Genomic DNA, 27,547 nt, shown 5'->3' with positions numbered 1-27,547 from the left:
CCAATAAAAAAATTGACTGTAAACAAGATTCTTTGTTTGCAGAAATCCCTGACCTTATTTATCACCTTTAGTTCTGATAATGCTATAGCTCACTATCCCTGAAGTGGCTAAAGTAAAAGAAAATTTTATACTCAGGACAGAGTCTCTTTTTTGAGTTGTAGCTCACATAACTCTAACAAGGGGGGGGAGAACACAATTTAAAAAGTAATTAAATTATATTGGTATTTAGGCATTTTTTTTTTATACTCCAGAAGACTAGCACTAATTTTTGATGGTAAAAGGCTGAATTTTTATGATTGACAAAGCAAAAAAGTCTTAGATATTTAGATGCAATTAGTTCAGGAAAAGGGTAAAAAAAGGAGAGGATCCTCAGAAGACTCCTACCACAATTTGAGTAATTTTAACTTTTTCTCCTGTTCCTCTTTTCCTTTGTTTTTGGTGCTTCTTCATCTAGACGCTAATTAAAATAGAATAGTCTATCAACTACTGAAGGGGTATTTCTTTTTAAAGCTCCTTCAGATCTGAGATAATGATATTATACAGTTTTCTTGTATGTGTTCTTCCTTCTTCATATAAGATTATAAACTTTTTGTTTAATGAAAATATTGCACTTATAAAGATCCAATCCTTTTCTTCTCATATTACAAAAAGAAACTTGTAAATAATTAAAAACATCCCAAGTCTCAGAAAAAGGATCTGAAAAATAATTAGCAAGAACTACAAAGTTTGAAATGTTACCTTTGCAAATTAAAATAGTGACTACACAACTTTGAACTTTCCGTTTTCACTGAATTGTCTCTCACACCACTCATCAGGAGGATACGGAAATTCAGCTTCCAGGAAAAGTAAAAACATAATCCTGGAAGAGCGACTTCTTCCATTTTAGGATGCAAGAGCCAGAATATATACCACATGGAAAAAAATGTACCATCTCTTCTAAGTGGAAATCACCCAGTAATTAGAAAAAAAGTTTGCCCTCACCTAACGCTCTACATATGGCTCCATAAAGCCATAAGGGGCACCTTTTCTCCACTTTTCAAAGTCCCTTTGAACCTTGTTTTTCAGTGTTTGTCTCAAGGTAGGTCCAAATATTGTTCTTCACATCAGGGAAGGAATGAAATGTCAAAGTCTGAGTAACCCTGTCTTTGGCATTATACTTCTATACCAAAAATAATTTGTTCGACAAAAGTAGTAAGTTCTGTTAGGAATTATACCACAACCAGAATATGACTAAAAATGGATTATGAACAATCTCCATTTTTCATTGCCTCATCAGTTAAAATTAGTTACCATCTGTTTGTTTCTCCATGGTATGAAGTATAGACTGCATGAAATCATTCTGTTTATCTGGACCCAGCAACAAAGAATCCATAGCTTGTTCTTCCAGCACTGTTAGCAACATACAGATACCTGCAATGAAAGCAATCTGTCTTTATGTTTGTGTATGAGATCTTTTTTTTTCCCTTCAAGTTTTGGCAAACCTAAATAGTACTGTTTTCCAAAGCTCACTGCAATGAAACTGCTCAGAGGAAATGATCAGCAGCAGAGAAACCTGAAGCGGATGAATTTAAATAAGCTACTGAGTCTCCTGGACAGACACAGTTAGAATTCTTCTATTTGACAACTCCCAAAATGCATTACACATTTCAAGAACTTTGATTGTACTGACCTCATAGGGACTGAGACAAGATCCAAAGAGAATTAACTGAAATTTCAACAACTCTATCTTTGCAGAATGAATATCCCTCTGAAGAACGTGGATATACCTGTGAGTTTGGTGGTTACTGTATTGCTGTCTAAAAGGTGAGTAAAGGTTAAATCCTGCATGAACCCAAAACAATAGCTGTAAACAGAATTCAATTGTCTGGACAATGCAAAGAATCTAATGAGTGAAGGCACCTCCAAACCCCGTCTAGAGACATGAACAAGCCAAATGGTCAGGTTCAGGAGCCCTGCTCGAAACCTTAGGAGATCTTCAGGTGGGAACTTTCAAAGAAACCTGTGAAATGAATAAAAGACAGCTTGTGTCCTGAGGGAGAGACACTGTATGGGGTTCAGACTGTCAGCAGCAGCTACAGAGGTACAACCTGTTTCACCAAGCTTCAATGCTTGAGGAGTGTCTGCGTCAAGTGGAACCTACTTAAACTAGCAAGGAAAGGCTATGTTTAGGTAAGGCAATATGTGTTTAGGCTTTTTTTAAACCTTTTCTTTCTGCTTGTAATGTTCTTGAGAGTAAATAAATCATACTCTGCTTTGAAAAAGCTGTTCTCTGTTACTGCATTTACCAGCTGGTCCGATTCCTGGAGAGGATTCTGTAGCAAGGGCAAAATCCAGTTGGACTTCTTGGAGGTAATATGCTTGGGAAACAAGAGGCATTGTAACCTGGGGGTTCAGTTAGAAGTGGGGTGAATCACAGGATTCCACTCAGAGAAGAGCGTAGTGGTTGGCCTGCCACTTGAAAGAAATGCCACCACTCCCCTCCGGAGAGTGGGAGAGAGCAAGCACAGATACAGCTCACTACTGAACAAAAACTCACCAAGCCAGTAGTTTTTGTAGTTGGTGGTATCGTACAAATGGGATGGCAGAAGAATGAGTTTCCCCTTCTCAATCATTGAAGAACTATAAATATCAGGACTATCAAACAGCCCCAACTCAATGACTTTAAACAAACAAGTCAACACTTCCTGTAAGTCATAGTAATCATCCCTGTCGACTTTCCCTAAATTTCTTGCTGTCAGGATGGCCCATCGACGAATCTACATATTAAAAAAAAAATACTTAAATATTACTAGAAGGAATACAACAAACAGGAATGACAGAAAAAGCCGTAAGTTTAGCAGCCATATTCCTAATAAAATGTGGTCAAATACATTTGTACTGAGCGCAAGTTCTTGGAAGTGAGAATCAAGTATTCTTCCAGCATAAACAAACATTTCCCCGTGCATACTACAAACTTTGTGAAATGCCATCTAAACAATCAAAAGAGTTAGAAAGCATACATTCAAGGGCAAAAACTCACTGGAGGCACAAGACAGAGGCACCCTTTATCTCTAGACTTGTTTGATATCCTTGAAACTTTACTGATCAACATTTAACACACACATAAATGCAATTAAGGAACAGTAACCATAAGTTAATGCTGTATGTGAAGGATGCCCGTCTACTTATTACCGAGCCAGAATCCGTCTTTTGACACATTTGAAGGACTACAAGTAAGTTCATGGAGGATAGGTCCATCAATGGCTATTAGCCAGGATGGTGTCCTTAGCCTCTGTTTGCCAGAAGCTGGGAATGAGCAGCAGAGGATGGATCACTTGATGATTCCCTGTTCTGTTCATTCTCCCTGGGGCACCTGCCATTTGCCACTGTCAGAAGACAGGATACTGGGCTAGATAGACCTTTGGTCTGACCCAGTATGGCCATTCTTATGATATATACAGTATATTGTCAGATTATAAAATAGGATATATCATATCTCCTACGCATTTCTCAGGACCAGCTTGCGCATCAATTTGAATGGCAGAATTTTTAATGGGTAGCCTCCCTAAAATGCCCACAGATCCACATCCATACCAGCTCTCAAACTCTGTCAAGCAGTTTGGATCCACAGTTAGACGCATTATCAAATAACTTGGAAGAAAATTACAAATACTCACCTCTTCCTGTGGAATAAAAAGAATATCAAGATGAATATCCTGCCTAGATTACTACAAACCCTTATATCCGTCCTGATCTACACACCCAAAGTTGCTCATATCAAACTATTCACAGACTTTCTTGGAGGTGAGGTAAGGAGGACATTCTGTCCCGCCTTAGTCTAAAGGTGTACGACGAATCCTTCAAGACACACAGCAGGCCCTTCAACGGTACCAGGGCTTAGATCCTAAGATCCAAGGGTTCTGTGAACGCTATATAACCACCACTCCTCAATCCTTCCCCCAGCTCTTGAAGCTACCAGAAAGATCAGGGCAGATCTAGCTGGGGTCCTACAGTTTCACACTATGCTCTATGCAGAGGCAGTTTTATAAGATAATCTAAGTCTCCCTGTAGAGTTAAACAAATGTCAAGGGAGTGGATGAAGAGGGGCATTCTCACACTTATCCAGCTCTGTACCAATTGCTTCCTTAGGTCTTTTTCTGGCCTTCCAATGCTATTTGGCCTGCAAATGTCACAATTTTGGCAATACCTGTGACTTTCAACTCAGATGCATTTGGGTACCCCAGAAATTCCCACTTTGTTACCATTCCTTAAGGGACAGGGTTCAAAAGGAGATAAGGTACTGTCATCTACAACATTATGAATGCCCTCAAGGTCTGCTTCAAACAAGAACATATGGCACAGAGACCTCCCATTGTGGTCTAGGATTGGCCTACTAAAATATCCTCCCCAAATCTCATTCAGATACATACAACCAAAAATACCATCTAGCTTCCACCGGTCTCAGAATGAAGACGACTAAAATAAAGGACAACTGTGCCTGCTGGTAATGTCAAACTGTGTGTGCTATGTCACTATATATGCTATGGGAATGCTTTGTAATTAAAGGATTTGGGGAGGAAGAGTGTTCCTGTTTCTTATTCCAACTAACAGTGCCTCTCTCACCACTTCTGTTTCACATTGGAGGCAATTCCAAGATTACTGCACCTCAGACTACCAAAGGATATAGCTTTTAGTGACTAAAAATAAATGATACAGAGATGGAAAGACAACATCCTAGCACAAAAAAGGCTGGAGTATGAACATTGTATTTGGCTATCTTGGAAAGAGTGGCATACAAAATATACTTGGACTCAGTTTGAAAGCCCAGATCTTTATTTTCAGATATGCTGAACACCTGCAACTACTATTGACCTTAACTGAACTTTTAAGCTATCAACACTTCTGAACACAAAGTCCCATAGCTTTTGTTCCTTGACAGGTATCAGTGATCCAGAGTTACACACTGTGAGCTTCTGCACCACACTTTCCATGAACTTCATTTGCTCAATACATGATGCCTTGCCCTCCTCTCCTTCACTTCTGATCTCCACACACACACACCCTCAGTCAATTATTTTCTTTACAGGCAACAGAATTCCATTTTCTTTGAACTGACAGTATAATTGTATTCCTATCCAAATTCTAACTGAATAAACTTCATGTGCCAAAAAAGGAGAACGAAGAATCATGCTGAATTTTGAACCTTAACTCTGATTTTATTTTTAATCACAAGAATTTGGAAAAACAATCTGAATGTTATTTAAACTCAGACTATGTAGTGGAATTTCCTTTGGATACATTTTTATTTTGAAAAAAACATGCTTCTTTTGGTTCTCACTTCAGTATGAGGCTCAATATCCAGAACAGGTAAAATTAGGAGAAGACTCAATAGAAATTAAATGCTTTAAACTGTTAGGTGCTCCTATTACCCACCTTGAGAAACGCCACATAACACCCAAAATGTTAACAATGTTACCAATGGCTCAAATTAAACAGCAAACATTGACTAGTCTGCTGACTTTAATGTGTCTTTTCACTGACTTTTCTTCTTCCATGCTATTAAATAATGCTGAGAACAGTGTTTTTGCAAAACAACCACTTATCATCATGGATAGGAATATTATGTGCCAAGACATACTAATCCCATTACTAATCAAGGTTACATGCTTCTATGGATTGTTTATATGAGGAGGATACAGCAGAAATGTTTGAACTTTGAAACAATAGGCTTATCACTCTTGCCAAACATGAACAAGGATAGACGTACACAATCAAATCCCTGAAACAGAAGTGTTCAGTAAAAGCTTAAAGTGAGTTCATTTTTCTGACTGTATTCTCATTGTAGGAGAAATAACTCACCACTTCATTGGGGTGTACCAACAACAGATAAATGCCTGGATGTTTGTCGAAGACCTGAAAGGAGAAGTTAACTTGTTCCATTTTACAAATGGCCTCAACACAGAGCTCACCTAAACAAGAGACATAAATGGTAAAGATTAACCAAAACCAAGGCAAGCTAAATTATTTTAGTGCTTAAAGAAATATTACCCTTATTTTAGTAGGGCAACTAAACATTTCACTAATGCTTGTTTAAAATAATTATTTTCACCTTCTGCAATAGTGAGAATACTGGATTCTTTCAAGCACAAGCCATGAGATACTCACTGATTCGTGCATGTAGTAGCAGGTACGGGTATTTCAGTATTTCTAGAAGAGGTACACGCAGGTTGTTCTCAAAATCTGGGCCTGTGTAACCAGACAGTTTAGTTTCCCCGTTGTCATCCACTATAAATAATTCATCATCCTCTTCAATATCTGTCTTCATGGATTTCTCAAAGTGGTCAATGAGACGGGAGGTTTCCAACTCCCATAAGATCTATCCAAGGAAAAGGAAACAAGGAGACAATGGTCTGTACACGTTGCTGAGACTGATGATGTTTAACATCATGTGGAACTCCTGATGAGATTCTAAGAGCTCACTACTTTGTTTTGGAAAGTTACTTTCCAGACATGGTAAGAAAATACACCGCTACCTCGATATAACGCCACCCAATATCTCGATATAACGCCACTTGATATAACACGAATTTGGATATAATGCAGTAAAGCAGTGCTCCAGGGGGGCGGGGCTGCGCACTCCGGTGGATCAAAGCAAGTTCAATATAACACAGTTTCACCTATAACGCGGTAAGATTTTTTGGCTCCCAAGGACAGTTATATCGAGGTAGAGGTGTATTAAAAGTTACTGGGCATGGAACTCAGGTGAGACAGATCATCAGCAACATTTTCAATTTGGAATTGACTGATTATAGAATCATTAAAGTAATTTTAGTGGCAGTCAGAAATGGTAGGTAATTAATGAATAAAGTTTTGAAAAATTTATTAATTTCTGAACAAAGTTAATAGCTTCATCATAATTTTAGATAGAAGATTGATAACAGGGCAAAGTTCTGTATTTAAATACAGGAATGGAGCACATTACAAGAACTTACAATTAAATGGCAGCATACACCTCCTGCAATAGTTAGCTAAACACAAAGCCCTCACAAAATTCCTCTCCCTCAATCAGACCTAACCACCATCAAAATCCAAACACTCTGAAGTAACTCAATTAAACCTTTTATTCTCTGCAGATCGGTAGAAGACAATTACCTCCTGCAGTAAGCCGGGCAATTCATCCCTTGCCTTGTGATATTCAACCACACATTCCAGGCAGTAACAGAGATCATCATTAGCTGCTGCACGATCTTCGGGGGACAAAGTCTTGGAAGCATACGTTCTTAGGAACTGGGTGGTGGAGGAACCACCGGGCGTACACCAACGACATGTGCTCATTCTTCAGACACACACATAGAAAGAGGGAGGGAGTTATTAGAAATCAAAACACTGAAAGAAGTAATAAGATCCAATTTCACCAAGATCTCTTCAATGCTAAGGGCTAGAGATTTCTGTAATGCAGATGCAATGTGTATATATGATTTTTAAAACATTACGACCAAAACAATCAAATGTAAGTGACCAAGTTTAAGCATTTATATCCATATTTATGAACCTAATAAAAGTGGCCTCATTTTCAGAGCATTTGAACACCTACAGTTCCCAGTGAAATACAAAACAAAATTTAAAAACTAATAATTAAAAAGTATTTTATTTCTCCTACAATTAATACATTTGGATAACATTGATATGCAAAATTTCACCTTGCATGTAACTAAAAAACTCTTTCAAGATATACAACATTAATATATGTATGCATCAGAACAGTTGTTTGTGAAAAAGAGGGTTTATCGATACAAAGTTTGATTAGTTCTGCTTCACCTCCTTAAGATTCTCATAGTTCAGTGAAGCCGTCGCTTAAATTTAAGGAAATGGATTTAAAATTTTTCAGTTTATTAGCCATCCCTGACATTTCCACAAGTAGCTACCTCTACATTCAGAATAAGAGCAGTGTAAGATAAATTCTATCACTTCTACCAAGCTAATAATAAACAAACAAGAATAGATTCTATATAACAATTGTGTTTACTAAAGGTATATACTGGCTATGAATCAAACATTTTCATTCTCCTCACTTTGCATCAGTTAGGGAGACAACCTAATTTATTAGTATCACTTCCTAAAAGGTACTCACTTCATGAAAAAGGGGTTGTGCACTTGGTTTTTGTTGTTACTTAACCCACACAGGAATGGTACAGAAAGGGGCAGTTCCTCAATTTGCTGGACACAGTCTTGAATTAGGTAAATATTATACTACTTTATGAAGTTATGAAAGTGGAGGTACATACATATTTAATGCCCTGAGAAAGTATTTAGTAAGCTATCACCTAAAATTGTGTGTCAGTTTCAATTGTTATGTGTTTACCCTAAACTGCATCAGTAATATCTGTCATGTGAGGAGCAATTAGCTTTCATATGACCATTGGCGTTTGGAAAGGACGCCTTGGTGAACTAGCACTCCATGAGCAATAGTCTAAATATTAATGGCCTTGAAATGGAGGATAAAGTCCAGATAATTTCTATTATGTTTATGAGACTCCCCTAATGAAACAACATAGTGCACAGCTTGGAGAAATAGTCTAAACAAAGTTCATACTCTGTCACAACAACAAAAGTCTCCAAAATGGGGAATTCTTGTCAGCATTTCAAAATATTTTCACAAATCCACAGTATTCTAAACATTCGAGGACCAGACATTGACTTACTCTTCTTGACCAAATACTCAATAAATCATTTGGTTAACATCCATTAGTAAACATACATCTGCATAATACTGGCCTACAGCTGGATCAGCATATATCCTCACTAATACCGTACAACAAATCAGCTATATTTAAAACCAGTAGACTTGTCTTAATTATTAATTTTAAGACAGCCCACCTATTCTTAAAGACTAGCTGAAATATCACAAGTTAATTTGAATATTACAGGGATCTTAAATCTTCAACAACTTTAACATCCCTGTGCCTTCACTGGTGCACAAATTTTAGTCACCGTGCCACTGCATTTCCCTGAAGCATTTGCTGGTGGTCCATGCTACTGAGTCTCCTTGCTTCCAGATGCTAAACTACATTACGATGCAATTAAAAACGTTTCTAAATTTTTTTTCTGATACCAGTTTCTGTACTCAACACTGTGACCTTAAATAACCATAAATGGAAAAGAAGTGGTGATCTATGAGAATTTCTCTAATAGGATGCAGGCCACACTGAAAAGTTTCAGGATCCCTGTATTAGACTATGTAAACCGTAAGTCAGATCCTGCCACCGTTGTCCACACATTGGGGTGTACCTTGCTTGTCAAGCAGCCCTACTGAAATTACTGGGACTAAGTACACATTGAGAGATCACTCATGGAGGCCAGGTGAGAGAAGAGAGTCCTATGATGTATATGTTAAATACTTAATAAGTTTTTAGAAAACCTAAGATTAAAGTGCCACCACCACCACCATGTGAAGAGTCATAACGGTGACCAAATCATGACAGAAATTAATTCAGGGCCTGTCTACACCACATCTGGGGACCAGTTTAGGGCTTGTCTTGGTTATGTAACTTAGGTAAGACTTTAAATTTCAGTTAACTGAATTCCATTACCAGGTTAAGTCGCTGCCTAGGTCTCCACTACAAAATGGAATTGTGTTGTAACCGGGCCAAAGAACACCACTACGGAACTGTGACAAGTTCATTTCTGTGGGCTTTGCTGGAATATGTTTGAACATGGTTCCAAACAGAGAAGCCCAGCACCGATATGGACTTTGAGAGAACATGAAGTGTGAGTGAAAAAGAAAAACTTAGTAAGATTCCCCAATTAAACAAAAACATGCATGGGTTTCATCTTGCTGACCTAGCCAGGGAAGTCTATTGGCTTAAAAATGAATTAATTTCCCTCATTTTATACCATTTTTTATGAACATTAACATGCATACTGGAGAAAGTTTTAATTATCTTAAATATAAATCACTTATCACATTTTTCTATCATTTGCATCACTGGCTTGTTAATGATACAAGAGTTATGTCTAAACAAGGGGCAATCCTCTCAACTCATCTTCTCCTATTTGATGTTGCAATTAAGTCATATGGTTTTGTTTATGACATTATCAAAATATTTTCCATAGCAATATAAGGATGCCAAACACAGCTTGGCAGAGTAAAAAATAAAAACCATCTTCAACAGCAACAAAGGAAGACCAAGTCAAGTATATTTTTACAAATATTCTCACGCCCAAATTAGCTTTTGCACTAAATAATCCAGCATTTCCTGACTTCTGAGAACTAACCTGCAACTTTAACAAAATCTTGGAGAGAGTGTTAAAGGAATTACCTAGATTTTTTTTTAAATTATAATCTGAAACTATTTGTCTAAGCACAACCAGAATGTCTTATCCTGCACAAGGTGCACAATTATTAAAGCAAGCCTCTTACGGAGTCTTGCTTCATTCACTGCATATCTTACTCAATGAGGCAAGGGCACATCATTGTCTGTTGAAAACTTAATTTGCTAGACACATTAATAAATATTTAATAATATTGTTATTACAGTAGTGCCCAGAAGCTCCAATCTCCAAGGCCCTCTGTTACATGCTGCATGATACCTTCTGAATTCAGATCTCTTAGCCCCACTGCTTTTCAAACATGAAAATCAAAACAAGGCCATCTCAAAATCTCCACCATCTCTAACACTACACGTTCTCAGACTTTAAATCACTTCTGTTTTAGGGTTCAGTTTTCGATGATCAGTGTTATGATAGGTCAAAAAACCAAAGCTTATGCAAGCTTAGTAATCAAAAGATTATTAGTCAAAGATTCAGCAGCATATACAGAAAGGAATGAGTTAATACTTTACCAAAACAGGTTTTGCGGAAGATCCATCTTCATTCTGTTCCAAAGCATGACCTCACTTCTATTTATATTTATATCGCTGTTTATCATAGACAGGAAAATGCCCCAATTCCTTTATTTCATGACATACCCTAGTCTTCCTTTTCCATACAGGTTGCACCTACTGTCTAAAGTTCTTAGATTTCTGTATCCAGTTAATTTAACAATCTTGCAACAATTACAATAGTTGCTTATTACTTAAAGCCCAAGCAAAACCAAGAACACTATCTTCTCCCTGATGACCTCTACGAATGCCAAAAATAAAATCTTACATGATTTTTAATACATTTCCAGCACAAAGCATGCTGAAAGCAATACATTAAGCATAGGTGCACAGATAGCCAAAATTAATGAATCATTGAGAAGTAATTCTGACTAACACCTTCAATTGAAAGTGATTCAGCACGCCAACATTTAAGAGCTGTATCTTTTTGGATCCATCTGTCAAGACATATAGCAAAATCCTACTAAGCATGTACAAAGTTTCCCTATTTACATGCTTTTAACTTTAAAATTAATGAACCAATATTCTTCAAATATGTTCTGTTTCTTCTATCTCAATGAGATCTACAAATCAAGCTAAGTTTGTTATATTTTATTTAAGTCATTGAATTAGCCCATACACAAACTTTTTGATTGAAAACTTAAAAATAATGCACCCAATTTTGTTCAGTTTTTCCAAAAATGGATTAAATCACCTGCAGATTGAGAGCAAGCCATGAAAATTTCAGCACCTCAGGAATTAGTTTTAAAATTATGAGCAACCAAACAGAAAGGATTAGAATAGAAAATAGAATTCAACCGTAACTATCTACGAAAACTTATGTTCAAGTCACTATAAGTACTGGCTAATTAATTCTCAGAATCCTGTAAGGCAGATGTTACCCCCTTGCAAGTTGTTAACATGCAAGTGGCTTCCTTACAGTGTAACCAACTGCTCCACATCACTGGACAAACCAGGAGATGCTGCCTAAGAGTTATTAAAGGCACTTCAGCAACATTTATACAATATACTTCAAAATAACTAGATGCCTCCATCTAACATTAAGCTTTCCATAGGCTTAAGATGACTTCTGTGGGATGGAACAGGACAGGACCATTAGTGTTTTAAAAAACGTTAAATGTTTTTAAAAAAATGTTAGGGCATGAACAGAGTAAGTGTGCTTTCTAGGAGTGTTGCCTCAGGAATGTCTGGTAAGTCTCAGCTAGTTCAGGAAGAAAGGAAAGGTCTGGTCTGAGGATGGGGAGAGTGATACCTGACACCAGCTACAGGTGAAGACATCGCAGAGGGGCACTCATCTATTCCACGGCAGGGAAGACAGGAAGAGAGTGGTTGAAGAACAGAGAGGGATTTTTTGGCACCTAGGGCCCAGTTCCTAGGAGGGTGGAGTGTACATATGTTTTCTGCAAAAGGAGGAATTCTGCTAGGGGTAAGGATTTGAGCTGACCTCCAAAACTGAGTGCGATGGGAATCTGGGGAAGCATATGAATTTACTTCCTAGCTCTGCATATCTGTGGGGAAGAGGTTGGAAAATAATAGAGGAGAGGGCAATTTCCATACTGAGGGTGACACTGGCTGAGGAGACTGGCAAGGGAGCAGTCTCTATGTTCTGGGGGTACTGGCACAAGAACAGTCTCCATGCTCAGGCGAGAAGGGAACAGGAGGCTGAGGTAGGAGCAGTCTCCATGCTCAGAAGGCACTGGCCAGGATGGGGGCTGTCTCCAGGTTCAAGAGAGCAGGGAGCAGGTGGGAGAAGGGTCTGGGTACAGGGAGTCTCCAGGCTCAGGGGGGCACTGGCCAGGGTGGGAGCAAAGGCAGATTCCAGGCACTAGGGGTGGGGAGGGCACACTGGTCGACGGGACTGGAGCCAGGAGACTGCTCCAGGACCCCCCCGGCCAGGGCCCGCCCCCCCAGGGGGGGGGCGGCACTGGTCGAGGGAAGGGCGGCAGTCTTGTCAATAACCTAGTCCCAGATTTGGACCTTAGCGTCCAAAATATGAAGGTCAGCATGAAAACCTCCAAGCTTAGTTACCAGCTTGGACCTGGTAAGCTGCCACCACCCAAAAAATTAGAGTGTTCTGGGGCACTCTGGTCCCCCCAAAAACCTTCCCTGGGGACCCCAAGACCCAAATCCCTTGAGTCTCACAACAAAGGGAAATAAACCTTTTCCCTTCCCCCCTCCAGGTGCTCCTGGAGAGATACACAGAGGCAACCTCCGTGAATCTAAGCAGAGGGAGTCCACCCTCTCTACTTCCAGTCCTGGAAACAAAAGCACTTCCCTCTTCACCCAGAGGGAATGCAAAGTCAGGCTAGTAAATCTAACACACACAGATCTCCCCCTGACTTCTTCCTCCCACCAATTCCCTGGTGAGCTGCAGACTCAATTCCCTGGAGTTCCTTACTAAAGAAAAACTCCAATAGGTCTTAAAAGAAAGCTTTATATAAAAAAGAAAGAAAAATACATACAAATGGTCTCTCTGGACTAAGGTGACAAATACAGGGTCAATTGCTTAAAAGAAATATGAATAAACAGCCTTATTCAAAAAGAATATAATTCAAAGCACTCCAGCAACTATAGACATGTAAATACAAAAGAACATATAAACCCCTATCTGATCTTTGGTACTTACAACTGGGAAACAGAAGATTAGAAAGCAGGAAACAGAAATCACTTCTTATCCGAGAGAGCATACAGGCAGAAGACAAAGAACTCAGACACAAACTTCCCTCCACCCAAAGTTGAAAAAATCCTGTTTCCTGATTGGTCCTCTGGTCAGGTGCTTCAGGTTACTTTTTTTTTCAGGTGAAAGAGACATTAACCCTTAGCTATCTGTTTATGACACGCCCCCCCAAATTGCAGACAGTGGGGAAGCTCACTGGCGGCGATTTCCTTCCAGAACTTTAAAATAAACAGATTACTACAAAACACGCACCTTTACATATACCACTAAGTATATAACTAACAGACTTCTACATTTTAAGAACACTTTTTAACTACTAGATTTTGGGAAACTCTCACGGGAGAGTGCATCAGCTACTTTGTTAGAAGCTCCTGAGATGTGCTGAATTTCAAAATCAAAATCTTGGAGAACTAAACTCCAACGCAGAAGTTTCTTGTTGTTCCCCTTGGCAGTATGAAGCCACTTTAGTGCAGCATGGTCAGTTTGTAGCTGGAACCGCCGTCCCCAAACATATGGGTGTAGCTTTTCCAGGGCGTACACAATGGCGTAGCATTCCTTTTCACTGACTGACCAGTGACTTTCCCTCTCAGACAGTTTCTTGCTGAGAAACACGACAGGATGGAAGTTGTGATCTGTTGCTTCCTGCATGAGAACTGCTCCTATACCACGCTCAGATGCATCCGTGGTTACTAGGAATGGCTTGTCAAAATCCGGGGCCCTGAGTACAGGGTCAGACATGATCATTGCCTTAAGTTGGGTAAAGGCCTTTTGACACTCATCAGTCCAGTTAACTGCATTTGGCTGGGTCTTTTTGGTCAGGTCGGTCAGTGGGGCAGCGATTTGGCTGTAGTGTGGTACAAATCGCCTGTAGTACCCGGCCAAGCCTAAGAAGGATTGGACCTGTTTCTTTGACCTTGGGACAGGCCACTTTTGGATAGCATCCACCTTGGCCTGTAGGGGGTTTATGGTTCCTCGACCCACCTGGTGCCCCAGGTAAGTTATTCTGTTTTGGCCTATTTGACACTTTTTGGCCTTAACAGTTAGTCCGGCCTGCCTGATGCGCTCAAAGACCTTTTCCAGGTGTAGTAGGTGTTCGGGTCAGGAGTATGAAAAAATGGCCACATCATCGAGGTAGGCAACTGCAAATTCTCCCAGTCCTGCTAGTAGACCATCTACCAGCCTCTGGAAGGTGGCGGGTGCATTTCGAAGGCCGAAAGGAAGGACATTAAATTCATACACCCCCGCATGGGTGACGAATGCTGACCTCTCCTTGGCAGGTTCATCTAGCGGTACTTGCCAGTACCCCTTGGTTAAGTCTATTGTAGAGATGAACTGGGCACGTCCCAACTTCTCCAATAGCTCATCGGTACGTGGCATTGGATAGCTGTCCGGACGAGTTACCGCATTTAGCTTACGGTAGTCCACGCAAAAGCGTATTTCCCCATCTGGTTTGGGTACCAGAACCACTGGAGATGCCCATGCACTGGTAGATGAGTGGATTATACCCATCTGTAGCATGTTCTGGATCTCCTGTTCTATAGCAGCTTGGGCATGAGGAGACACCCGGTAGGGTGGGGTTCTAATGGGGTGAGCATCACCTGTGTCAATGGAGTGGTATGCCCGTTCAGTCCGTCCTGGGGTGGCTGAGAACAATGGGGCGAAGCTAGTGCACAGCTCCTTGATTTGTTGCCGTTGCAGACGTTCCAGGGTGGTTGAGAGGTTCACCTCTTCCACGCCACCGTCTTTTTTCCCGTCGTAGTAGACACCGTCAGGCCACTCAGCATCATCTCCCTGGACTGTAAACTGACAAACCTGTAAGTCTCTGGAATAGAAAGGCTTGAGAGAATTAACACGGTACACTTTGGGCTTTAGTGAGGAACTGGGAAATGCTATGAGGTAGTTCACAGTTCCCAGGCGCTCTTGGACCGTGAATGGCCCTTCCCATGATGCTTCCATCTTATGGGCCTGTTGCGCCTTCAAGACCATAACCTGGTCTCCTACCTTGAAGGAACGTTCTCTGGTATGTCTGTCATACCAGGCCTTTTGCTCTTCCTGAGCATCCTTTAGGTTCTCTTTAGCAAGGGCTAAGGAGTGTCAGAGGGTGCTTTGAAGGTTGCTTACAAAGTCCAGAATGTTAGTTCCTGGAGAAGGCGTAAACCCCTCACATTGCTGCTTCACCAACTGTAATGGCCCCTTAACCTCGTGACCATACACAAGTTCAAACGGTGAAAACCCTAAACTGGGATGTGGTACAGCCCTGTAGGCAAACAGCAACTGCTGCAACACTAGGTCCCAATTATTGGAGTATTCGTTGATGAATTTACGTATCATGGCCCCCAAAGTTCCATTAAACCTTTCCACCAGGCCATTATTTGATGGTGGTACGGGGTGGCAACCAAGTAATTCACCCCATGAGTTTCCTACAGTTTTTCCATGGTCCCTGCCAGGAAATTAGATCCTGAATCTGTAAGGATGTCGGAGGGCCAACCTACCCTGGCAAAGATGTCTGTTAGGGCCAGGCAAACAGTGTTAGCCCTAGCGTTGCCTAGAGCTACTGCTTCCGGCCATCAGGTAGCAAAGTCCACTAAAGGCAGTACGTACTGCTTTCCTCTGGGTGTCTTTTTTGGGAAAGGACCCAGAATATCCACAGCTACTCACTGAAATGGGACCTCAATTACGGGGAGTGGCTGGAGAGGGGCCTTGACCTGGTCTTGGGGTTTTCCCACTCGTTGGCATACCTCGCAAGACCGGACATACTTGGCAACATCCTTGCCCATCCCCTACCAGTGGAAGGACTTTTCTAACCGGTCCTTGGTTCTGTTCACCCCACATGGCCACTGGGATGATCATGGACTAAGCTTAAGAGCTTCCCCCGGTACTTAGTTGGAACCACCAACTGTTTTTGCGGCTGCCATTCTTCCCGGTGTCCACCAGAAAGAATTTCCTTGTATAAAAGTCCTTGGTCTATAACAAACCAGGATTGATTAGAAGAGCTGAGAGGCGGTGGGGTGCTCCGTGCCGCCGCCCAAGCTTTCTGAAGGCTGTCATCTGCTTCCTGCTCAGTCTGGAACTGTTCCCTTGAGGCTGGGGTTACCAGTTCTTCCTCAGACTGTGGACTTGGGCTTGGTCCCTCTGGAAGCGATGTAGGTGATGGGGTTGTTTCTGTTGCTGGTGAACCGCTCTCTGCTGGTGCACCTGAGGGTATTTCAGGCTCGGGCTGAGCCTTTTGGGTATGGCTGTATGTTGCTTCTGCCAGTTCTGGCTCGCTGGCGCCCTCTGGCGTTGAGTTTGAAGATGGGGTTGCACTTGCTGGTACTGGTTGCTGTTCCAGTTCCGGGCCTGGGACTGGAGGTGCTGTGGCTGCTTCAGTGGTTGGCATGGAATCCGGGTCCACTACCTCTGTCTGGATCTCTGGTAACACAGACGGGGCCTCTGTGGACGGCTCAGGAACAGGAATGGGTCTGGAAGCTTGCCTGGTTTGGCTACGTGTAACCATTCCCACTCTCTTGGCCCGCTTCACCTGGTTGGCCAAGTCTTCCCCCAGTAGCATGGGGATAGGATAATTGTCATAGAATGCAAAAGTCCGCATTCCTGACCAGCCTTTGTACTGGACAGGCAGTTCAGCTGTAGGCAAGTCTACAGCTTGTGACATGAAGGGGTAAATTGTCACTTGGGCCTTTGGGTTGATGAATTTGGGGTCTACGAAGGATTGGTGGATAGCTGACACTTGTGCCCCCGTCTCTCTCCACGCAGTAACCTTCTTTCCGCCCACTCTCAAATTTTCCCTTCGCTCCAAGGGTATTTGAGAGGCATCTGGGCCTGTGATGGTGGTGTAATGAACTGCACTCAGATGGCATTCTTTGGACAGTTGGCCTTGATATGTCCCAGTTCATTACACTTAAAGCATCTTCCATCTGATGGGTCACTGGGTCGAGGTGAGTTACTGGAGACTGGTGAGGTGGAAGAATAGGGCGTCTGTGGCTTTACTTGGGTTGTATGTGGGGTCTTTGGCTGTCCTCGGTTGTAGGGTTTATGGTCTGTGTGCCCCCTGGTGTATTCGTTCCCCTTGACCGTAGCTTTCTTGCTTTCTGCCACTTCCATCCATCTGGCTCCAATCTCCCCCGCCTCAGCGAGATTTTTGGGTTTTCCATCTTGTATGTACCGTGTTATGTCCTCAGGAACACCATCCAAGAACTGCTCCATTTGTATGAGGTGGTGCAGTTCTACCAAGGTTTTAACATTGTGTCCTGATATCCAGGCCTCATAATTTTTCCCAACGTAGTAGGCGTGTTTGGGAAATGACACATCTGGTTTTCACTTTTGGGTTCTGAAACGCCGACCGGCATGATCCAGGGTTATCCCCACTCTGTATCTGGCCTTGGTTTGAAAAAGTTTATAGTCGTTCATGTTCTCCTTAGGCATTTCAGCTGCCACCTCTGCTAAAGGTCCACTGAGCTGTGGCCTCAATTCTACCATTTACTGGTCTTCAGGGATGCTGTACCCAAGACAGGTTCTTTCAAAATTTTCCAAGAAGGCCTCGGTGTCATCACCTGCCTTGTAGGTGGGAAATTTCCTGTGCTGTGGAACAATAATTGGCGCAGGGTGTTAGGGTTGGCTGGAGCAGGTTGCTTAGCCTTTTCTAATTCCATGGCCTGTCGGTGGGTCTCCCTCTGTTTTTCCAACTCTCGTTGGTGGGCTGCATTGTTGGCTTCTTCTTGTTTTTGTAGCCTTTCCATCTCTTGTTTGTGAGTTGCCTCATCTCTGGCCATCTGTGTTCTGAGCAGTTCTATCTGTTTTTTCCATTGCTTCGAGCTGTACTGCCTCTGGTTTTCGTGACATCTTGTTTTCTTGTGTTGGGGTGCCCTCCGGTGTTTATCTTCTGAACTGCAGGCTCTGTTGCCTCCTGGGGTCTGCCTAGCAACAGTGCCTTTTTCCCTTTCTTCCTTTTGCTAATTTTTTCAATGTAAAGTAAACCAGAAAAACCACTTTATTTGCATGTGTATAGTGCTGGTAATGACTCTCAATGGGAGTGCTATTGTCTGACAAAAGACCTGTTTGTCACAGCTTAATGGTTCCTTGCTTAATATGCAAGCCAAAAACTGCCAGAGAGAGCAGAAAAAAAAAAATTCTCTCTGGTTCCCTTTTAAAACCAAACTATATCTCTCTGCTAAAAAGCCCCTAGCAGAGAAAAGAAAAATCTAATATTCCTACTGGCTTCTGGATTCTATCTTTCCCAACGCTGCCACTCATGTCAATAACCTAGTCCCAGATTTGGACCTTAGTGTCCAAAATATGGGGGTTAGCATGAAAACCTCCAAGCTTAGTTACCAGCTTGGACCTGGTAAGCTGCCACCACCCAAAAAATTAGAGAGTGTTCTGGGGCACTCTGGTCCCCTCAAAAACCTTCCCTGGGGACCCCAAGACCCAAATCCCTTGAGTCTCACAACAAAGGGAAATAAACCTTTTCCCTTCCCCCCTCCAGGTGCTCCTGGAGAGATACACAGAGGCAACCTCCGTGAATCTAAGCAGAGGGAGTCCACCCTCTCTACTTCCAGTCCTGGAAACAAAAGCACTTCCCTCTTCACCCAGAGGGAATGCAAAGTCAGGCTAGTAAATCTAACACACACAGATCTCCCCCTGACTTCTTCCTCCCACCAATTCCCTGGTGAGCTGCAGACTCAATTCCCTGGAGTTCCTTACTAAAGAAAAACTCCAATAGGTCTTAAAAGAAAGCTTTATATAAAAAAGAAAGAAAAATACATACAAATGGTCTCTCTGGACTAAGGTGACAAATACAGGGTCAATTGCTTAAAAGAAATATGAATAAACAGCCTTATTCAAAAAGAATACAATTCAAAGCACTCCAGCAACTATAGACATGTAAATACAAAAGAACATATAAATCCCTATCTGATCTTTGGTACTTACAACTGGGAAACAGAAGATTAGAAAGCAGGAAACAGAAATCACTTCTCATCCGAGAGAGCATACAGGCAGAAGACAAAGAACTCAGACACAAACTTCCCGCCACCCAAAGTTGAAAAAATCCTGTTTCCTGATTGGTCCTCTGGTCAGGTGCTTCAGGTTACTTTTTCTTTCAGGTGAAAGAGACATTAACCCTTAGCTATCTGTTTATGACAAGTCTCCAGGCTGGGGGGGCCGCACTGGCCATGGGGGGCTGGAGCAGTCTCCCGGGTCGGGGGGGGGCACTGGCTGGGGAGGGGGGGGCAGGAGCAGTCTCAAGGCTCGCGGGGGGGGGGGCACTGGAGCAGTCTGCAGGATCGGAGAGGGGGCACTGGCCGGGGGGGGGGGGCTGGAGCAGTCTCCCGGCTCGGCGGGGGGACACGTTACCAGGCTCGGGGGGGGGGCACTGGCCGAGGGGGGGCCTGGAGCAGCCTGCAGGCTCGGAGGGGGGCGGGAGCAGTCTCCAGGCTCGGAGGGGGGGAACGGGAGCAGTCTCCAGGCTCGGAGGGGGGGGCACTGGCCGAGGCGGGGGGCGGGAGCGGTCTCCAGGCTCGGCGGGGGGGGCACTGGCCGGGGGGGGGGCTGGAGCAGTCTCCAGGCTCGGAGGGGGGGAACGGGAGCAGTCTCCAGGCTCGGAGGGGGGGGCACTGGCCAAGGGGGGGGCGGGAGCGGTCTCCAGGCCGAGGGGGGGCCTGGAGCAGTCTCCAAGCTCGGAGGGGGGGGCGGGAGCGGTCTCCCGGCTCGGCGGGGGGACACGTTTCCAGGCTCGGGGGCTTCGCCTCTTTCCCTCTCCCTCGGCTGCCCCCTCACCTCCTCCCACCGCCAGCCTCCGGGCGCGGGCCTCGGCGCTACTCCGCCACCATGGCTCCGGTGGGCACCCAGCCAACGCTTCCCCCACCCCGGCTTCGCCTCACTTCCGGCCCAGCCGGCTGTCTCGGCCGGAAGTGAGTTTGTTTTTCCTCCGGGGCGGCCCAGCTCTGACCGGGAGGGGCCCCGCCCGGGGGGGGGGTCTTAAAGGGCCAGCGGCAGGTGTGCGGGGAGGAGCGGTGCCGGGCGGGCACTAGCCTGGGAGGACTTGGTTTCAACTGCGGTTGGCACCAGCCTGCCTGGGTGAACCTGGGCCAGTCCCTGGAAACGAGGAGCATAAACGGTGCCTCTTTGGGGCAAGTTTGTCCCCGCTCTTGCCAGCCCCAGATGTTCAAAAATCTGGAGCTTGGCTTAAAAATCATGAGAGGCTGTGAAACTCATAGCTGTGGTGTTCTTATTGCCTTCTGCTTTTTGAGCCTTTCGGGTGCACGGGGGGGGGGGGGGGGCACAGCTGGAAGCTTTCTCCACAGCCACGTGGGCTAGAAACTTCTCTAAGAATGACGCCTGCGATCGTCACATATCCCTTTGACTCCCGGCGCTGGGGCTTGAAGGGAAACAATAATGATCATGAGACTCATGACAAAATCAGAAGAGCTAGCAACCCTTACAGCTGCTAACTGACCTGCACATCTGGTACTGGGACAAATCCAGATACAGTTTTACCTGGCAGCAGACAGGGAATATGCCATTTTGAACATACCACTCCACGCCCACCCGCGTGACCTCACGTGCACAGTGCATATGAGGTCATGCCAGTGCAGGTGGGGCAGTGCACATTGAAATTGGTGCTGCCTTTGTGGTGTGACCTTGCATGCACCATATGTACAAGCTCATGCTGGCAGGGGTGGGCCCACACTATTCCCAGAATGACCACTATTCCGGGAACAGGTGAGTGGCCACCCTAAGTAGGCAGGAAGAAAGTGGATGAGGCTACAGGGGAAAGTACAAGGGAAAGGGGGATGAAGGGGAAGTGGGGCAGGAGAATTAAAAACATATTGGGGAAGCAATTGGAAAGGGAGGGGAGAGTTGACAGGAGTTTGGCTGAGCAGGTACCACCTGTCCTACGCTTGGTGTGATTATCACACCACTGCCATTATCTCCTACTTAGCCTGTGCCACCCTAGCAACTCGGAGCCTTGTCTCACAATTCTATCTCCCATCCCTATGAGGAAGATCAGAATCATTGCCCCCAATTTACAGCTAGGGAAATTGAGAAACTTAGAATCACAGAATGTCAGGGTTGGATGGGGCCCCTAGAAGTCATCTAGTCCAACCCCTTGCTCAATGCAGGACCAATCCCTAGGCAGATTTTTGCCCCAGATTCCTAAATAGCCTCCTTAAGGATTGAACTCACAATACTGGATTTAGCAGGCCAATGCTCAAACCACTGAGCTATTCCTCCCCCACTCAGACACAAGTGATTAGTTTGTAATATAGATTAAAGTGCTCTCATCCCCTTGATCTTGAGCTGCCCTGCTTCACACAAGTCCTTTAATACACTATTGATAATTCATTTCCCCCTTGAGACACTTCTCCATTATCATTTAGGCATAGCGTTGGTAGTAACCCATCACATTTTCAAGATGCCATACACATCCAAACTATTTCTTCAGCATGGAAGAAAGAAACTGAGCTCTGATACCACCGATATGCAACACTTGCATGCATCATTTCACTGAGTCATTTCCCATAGGAAAACTGTCCTTAAACTTGCTCAGAGGCAGTCAGTGGCAGAGTCAGGCTGATAACACCCCCCTCTTTCAGGGGGCTGCTGTGAGGTTTGATATTGATGCTAGAGCTGAGCATAGTGAAATCAGAGACCACGTCCTAAAATCTTGAGATTGGTTGTAAATCATGAGATTTAAATAAAAAATACTGTTCCACCTTGTATTTAGCAGTGACACTCTGGGTTACTTTCCCAGACCTGAAGAAGAGCTTGTATAAGCTTGTGAGCTTCTCTCTCTCACCAACAGAAGTTGGTCCAATAAAAGATATTACCTCACCTATCTTGTCTCTCTAATAAATCACATTGATGTTTTAATCTGATTTTCAAGTCTGCCCCTAATTTGTGTGTGATCATTTGTGAAGCCGGTGGCAGTTAAGGGAACTCTCTACCTTAGATGACAAAGCCTTTGGGAATGATTTATCCCACTTGGGGTCCAATATGCAACTGCCATCACGATGGAGAATGACTGATAATGTGTTCTGATAGAGGAATATCATCATCCAGCTATTATATTCTTTATCTGCAGATTTCCAAGTGTTTAACAGAGGAGGCTAAGTATCATTATTCCCATTTTACAGATGGGGAAACAAACATAGAGCTGAAGTGACTTGCCTGTGGTCTGTCTCTGTCCACTAGACTGCACTAATTCAAGTAAAAGGTGCTCTGTGGGTAACTAGTGGAGGCTACACCTAGCATTAGGAGAGCTACATAAAGTTTAACAGCCTTGCCTATCATCCTTTTTCTGTCACATGTACATTTAGACCCTTACTGATAAAGAGCAGTCAATCCCCTTTTGATCTTTAGCTGCTGCCACTGTAACACTTCCCCAACTTTGAAGTGTCTCTTAGCTGCAGATGCATCCCTTGTAACCTCACTGTCTCAGCCTTTGATAATTTTGCATTCTCAAAGATTTTCTCTACACCACCACTGAGACAATTAATGTTCCATGAACATATGTTAAGTTACATATTTGTTTGACTCACTGGAGTTCTAGGGGACTCAGTTCTGTTGAGTGCTGTTAGAGCCTCATGCTCTCATTTATAACGTAGCCTGCTACGCAGAACTTTGTCAGTGTTGATTCTCTCTTAGCTCTGGCCTAACTTTTTTTATGTGGCACTTGTTTTTCTAGCTCTACCTACAATTACTTTGTTTCTTTCTCATGTTTCCTCTCCACCTGTGAGATGAGAGCATTTCCTTCTGCGGTCTATGATGTTTTGCTTCTTCAAAATAAACAAGTGAATGAGGAAGTTGGGTGTTATATTACCTCCCTTTCAAGTCCCATTGACAGGGACATGAAAGAGTTAGTAAGTGCCTCTCTTCCCAAGATCCCTCTCCAGCGTGGCAGACTTCTCTTCATCCAGTCCTGCCGGTGAAAGAGACCAGAAACATAAGTGTCAAAATAAATACGGGTCAGAATTGCTGCCCTCTTTGGTTCCAGTGCTGGAAAGGAATCTTGACTGATAAGCTACTTCCCCTATCCCATTCCCTCTACAAGCTGTCTCCCTCTTGTTCCCTGGTAGATACAGGATATCTGCACATTACTCCAAGCAGTCGCTTGTACTGCAGGCTGCCATTGCACACTGGCTCTAGTATGCAATTCTTGCTACTGTTACAGGCTTCACACCTACTCTATTTTTTTTTAAAAGAGGTAGCTATTCCACTTTACAAACCGGACAAAAACAATTTAGGTTATAGCTTAAACAAGGTTTATTGTACTACCACAGGGCCTGATTCTGAGGATGCTCAGCACCTCATAACTTTCATTGATTTAATTAATTTGTGTGTCCTCCTTAAGAGGCATTTGTGAGAACCAAAGGAGTTAATTTAAGAGGGCAGGAGGGAGGTTGAAATTCACCAAGGGCTTGGCTACACTTGCAGATGTAGGGAGCTGTGAGTTAAACCTGCCTTCGGAGAGCGCAGTAGGGAAAGCACTGCAGTCTGTCCACACTGACCGCTGCTTGCGCACTGGCATGGCCACATTTGCAGTGGCATTGGGAGTGGTGCATTATGGGCAGCTATCCCAACATGCAAGTGACTGCAACATGCTTTTCAAATGGGGGTGGGGGTTGGAGTGTGAAAGGGAGGGTGTTGTGTGTATGTGGAGGGAGAGAGTGTGGGTTTTTGGGGGGCTGAGAGCATGTCAGCATGCTGTCTTGTAAATTCAGACAGCAGCAGACTCCTCCCTCCCCCCACCTCTCTCTCACATAGCATTCCACACTAATCTGTCTCGGAGCACACTCATCTGTCTCAGAGCAGATAAGCAGCCAGCTGTCAGAAATGGAGCTTTCAAACGGCATATCTGCTTTCCTACAGCAAGTTCAAAACAATGACAAGAGTGGCTAATTGACTTAAGGGGATTATGAGACGTTTCCGGAGGCTGATCAGAGCGCAGTAATGCAACACCTCGTCCACACTGATGCTGCAGTGCTCCAATGGGGGAGCAGCAAACGTTAATCCACTCGCCGAGGTGGAGTATCAGCAGCGCTGTAGCTGCAGAGTCAGAGCGCTCTACGTGCCTTGCCATTGTGGATGGGTAGTGAGCTAGTGCGCACAGGGCTCCTCTATTGCACTGTAACTCGCAAATGTGTAGCCAAGCCCAAAGATTCTCAATGGTTGTGGACAAGTTGCTTATTATGACTCAATGTTATAATGAACTTAAGTTTTATTAAAGTTAAACAATAAAAAATAAAATCAAGACATAACAAACTACAAAAAAAACAACTAAAGATAATACAATTGTCAAATTAAAGTCAGATTAAATCAATAAACTAAAAATAATTATGGATTTGAACCAAATAACCAAATCTATGTTAATTTGGTTGCAACAAATGTTTTTTTTTTAAATATAAGTGATACCACGTTATTTTAATATTATGGTTGGATATAACTAGAGCCCTACCAAATTCATGGGCATGAAAAATGCATCACAGTCCATGAAATCTGGTCTCTCCCCGTGAAATCTGGTCTTTTGTGTGCTTTTACCCTATACTATACAGATTTCACACGGGAGATCAGTGTTTCTCAAAATTGGACATCCTGACCAAAAAAAAAGCTTCAGGGGGAGTCACAAGGTTATTTTAGGGGGAGTCACGGTATTGCCACCCTTACTTCTGCATTGCCTTCAGATCTGGGCAGCGGGAGAGCAGCAGCTGTTGGCCAAATGCCCAGCTCTGAAGGCAGCACCCCATCAGCAGCAGCGCAGAAGTAAGGGTAGCAGTTCCACAAGCCCCCTCAAAATAACTTCACAAACCACCCCCCCCCCACACACAACTCCTTTTTGGGTCAGGATCCCTACAATTAAAAAACACCATGAAATTTCAGATTTAAATGAAATTTACAACTGTTAAAATCCTATGACCATGAAATTGACCAAAATGGACCGTGAATTTGGTAGGGCCCTAGATATAACCATCATATTATTAATAACCACCAATTTTTTTTGCAAAAACTCAAAAAGGCCTCAGTAATAAATATATATGCATATATTTTTGCCTCAACAAATAATGAAATTGCAAACAAAAATCATTTTCTTTTATTAATCACAAAAAATTTTATTTAAAGGAAAAAATGTAAGGGGAAACCTCAACATGAATGTAAAGGTAATATTAATAAAATGTCAATTTATTGTTTGGGTTTTTATAAAGTTGTCTGTGCCTTTATTATTGAAATATAGTTATAATATTATATGGAAAATGTCAAATATAATATATACTGTCTGGTTATGTCAAAAAACATTAAAGTTAACCAATTTCAACAGGTGTCTACCTTTGTCTCCCAAACAAAACGTCATGAAAATGTAATACTCTCAAAGTGTTTGCATAGACCTGCATTTAAAATTCAGTTTTATGGTGTGATGTGGTAAAGGGAAGTCGTAGTTGTTAAAGTTTGTGCTTCTAAACAGTTAACAAAAGTGGAATTGGTATCGCAAGCAAATTAACTATAAAAGAAAGCCTGGGTAAAAATTCTGTTACTAATTCTTTTGCTAAAACAGAGTGCTCAGCATAGGAGTGCACCTTCTCACAGAAGATTGTGAGCATTTATTTTAGCAGTCAAGCACAATATTTATTATGAAAAAATAGTGATGTCCATGTTAAGTGAAAAAGAATGTCTATGCAATAACTGCAAAAGTATCTAAAACTGGTCTATTTGTGCTAAAGAATTGAGAAAATGAGAACAAAAGCACAGCTTGTGTTATAAGAGACTTGATCCCTATTACGCTGTAAACAAACTAGGTTAATCTGTGTATTACATATAGGTTATTAAAAACAAGAGAAATGTAAACAAACAAGCAAAAGTTGTATTATATTAACCAACTTAAGCTGTTTAAGGGTGCATCCCATAGACTGATGACACCAGACGATATCACTCAACGAAGACACCAGAACGTATCAGTGCATTGTGAAAAAAACCCAGGGAATCAAGAAAATAAAAACGAAGTGCTTTACAAACAACAGACTGGTCAACTACACCTCAGTCTACCATATATAGACAATTAAGTAGGCAATCAGCTAGAAACCACTAGTTGAACCAGGTCTAACTGTCATTTAAACTGTATATTACTAAGCAAAGTAAGTTCATGTGCCTGTGGTTTTAAATCTTTAGAACTGAAATATGGATGAAATTGGCTACTGTGTAAAAGCAACTGTATTATTGCAGTATATTTCGTGTTAACTAATATCCTAGCATTTATCAGGAACATACACAAGACTTGAGGGCTGGGCAAAGGTCTATTCCGCAGTCTGGTATCTCTCAAAATAGAAGACTCCAAAATCTAAGAAGAATTATGAATTACATTTCAAAATTATCTAACTCTGAAGATCTATTTGGAACAGGAGTAATATAAAATATATATATTTAACAAAACATTAACTATTTTGACAACCGGGCAGTGGAAACTATCTCTAAGCCTATAATTCATGGTATTAAGAATCGGTACATCATTTACAATGTGCATAACATTCCAAAAACTGTTTAATCAAACACAAATAAAAATTAACAAACTAATGGCAGCAAACAAAATGAAGACAAGGAAAAAACAAATTAATAAAGAAGTTATTTGTACTGCTTATGGCAGTTACGTACATAGTAACTACCATAACCAACTCATTAGGGAACATTACAAAAGAAAAATCACCTGATCTTATTCGTAATAAACAGCTAACTGGTACTGTCCTCAGTGTATAACAAAAACAAATGGTAAATGGGCAATATGTCAAGTTGTGTAGACAAATTCCCTGTTAGTACCAGTCATAATACAGAGATAGTGCATCCTAACTGAGTCACATGTTATTTCAAACAAACTTGTTCAGTATCTGGTTAACAATAGTGAATCCTAACATAGCAATATTTGATAAATTAACCTACTGAATGGATAGTAACTACCTGGATGACAGCATCAACAAGAAACAACTGGAACTACATCCACTACTGATGTATCATAGAACAAGGGTTCTCA

General features: G+C 42.5%; 1 protein-coding gene and 1 long non-coding RNA gene across 10 annotated transcripts in view; both read right to left on the bottom strand.

The window, feature by feature from the left end:
• Positions 1–20,435, bottom strand: part of SETX (senataxin) — a 67,231-nt gene extending 46,796 nt beyond the window's left edge. For 2 of the 9 annotated variants that reach the window (XM_050926605.1, XM_050926606.1), the window contains exons 1-6: positions 12,112–12,666; positions 7,132–7,315; positions 6,145–6,355; positions 5,839–5,948; positions 2,537–2,756; positions 1,291–1,410 (exon numbers count right to left, since the gene is read on the bottom strand). In XM_050926605.1, the coding sequence (XP_050782562.1) occupies positions 1,291–1,410; positions 2,537–2,756; positions 5,839–5,948; positions 6,145–6,355; positions 7,132–7,315; positions 12,112–12,137 (871 nt within the window). In that variant the 5' untranslated portion in view covers positions 12,138–12,666. Of the gene's footprint in view, positions 1–1,290; positions 1,411–2,536; positions 2,757–5,838; positions 5,949–6,144; positions 6,356–7,131; positions 7,316–10,820; positions 12,082–12,111; positions 12,668–20,310 lie in introns of those variants that run through there. The other 7 variants (XM_050926600.1, XM_050926607.1, XM_050926603.1 and 4 more) reach the window with 7 other exon arrangements.
• A 419-nt stretch (positions 20,436–20,854) lies between these two features.
• On the bottom strand, positions 20,855–23,434 carry LOC127036105 (uncharacterized). Its single transcript, XR_007770016.1, has 2 exons — positions 23,357–23,434; positions 20,855–20,911 (listed from the first exon to the last, which is right to left on the bottom strand). It is a non-coding gene; the product is annotated as an uncharacterized LOC127036105 (long non-coding RNA).
• Positions 23,435–27,547: the final 4,113 nt, after the last annotated feature.

Source organism: Gopherus flavomarginatus, chromosome 17 (assembly GCF_025201925.1).
Source record: "Gopherus flavomarginatus isolate rGopFla2 chromosome 17, rGopFla2.mat.asm, whole genome shotgun sequence".
Taxonomy (NCBI): domain Eukaryota; kingdom Metazoa; phylum Chordata; order Testudines; family Testudinidae; genus Gopherus; species Gopherus flavomarginatus.
Note: the sequence above shows the minus strand (reverse complement) of the source record. Positions and strands in the feature narration are given on the sequence as shown.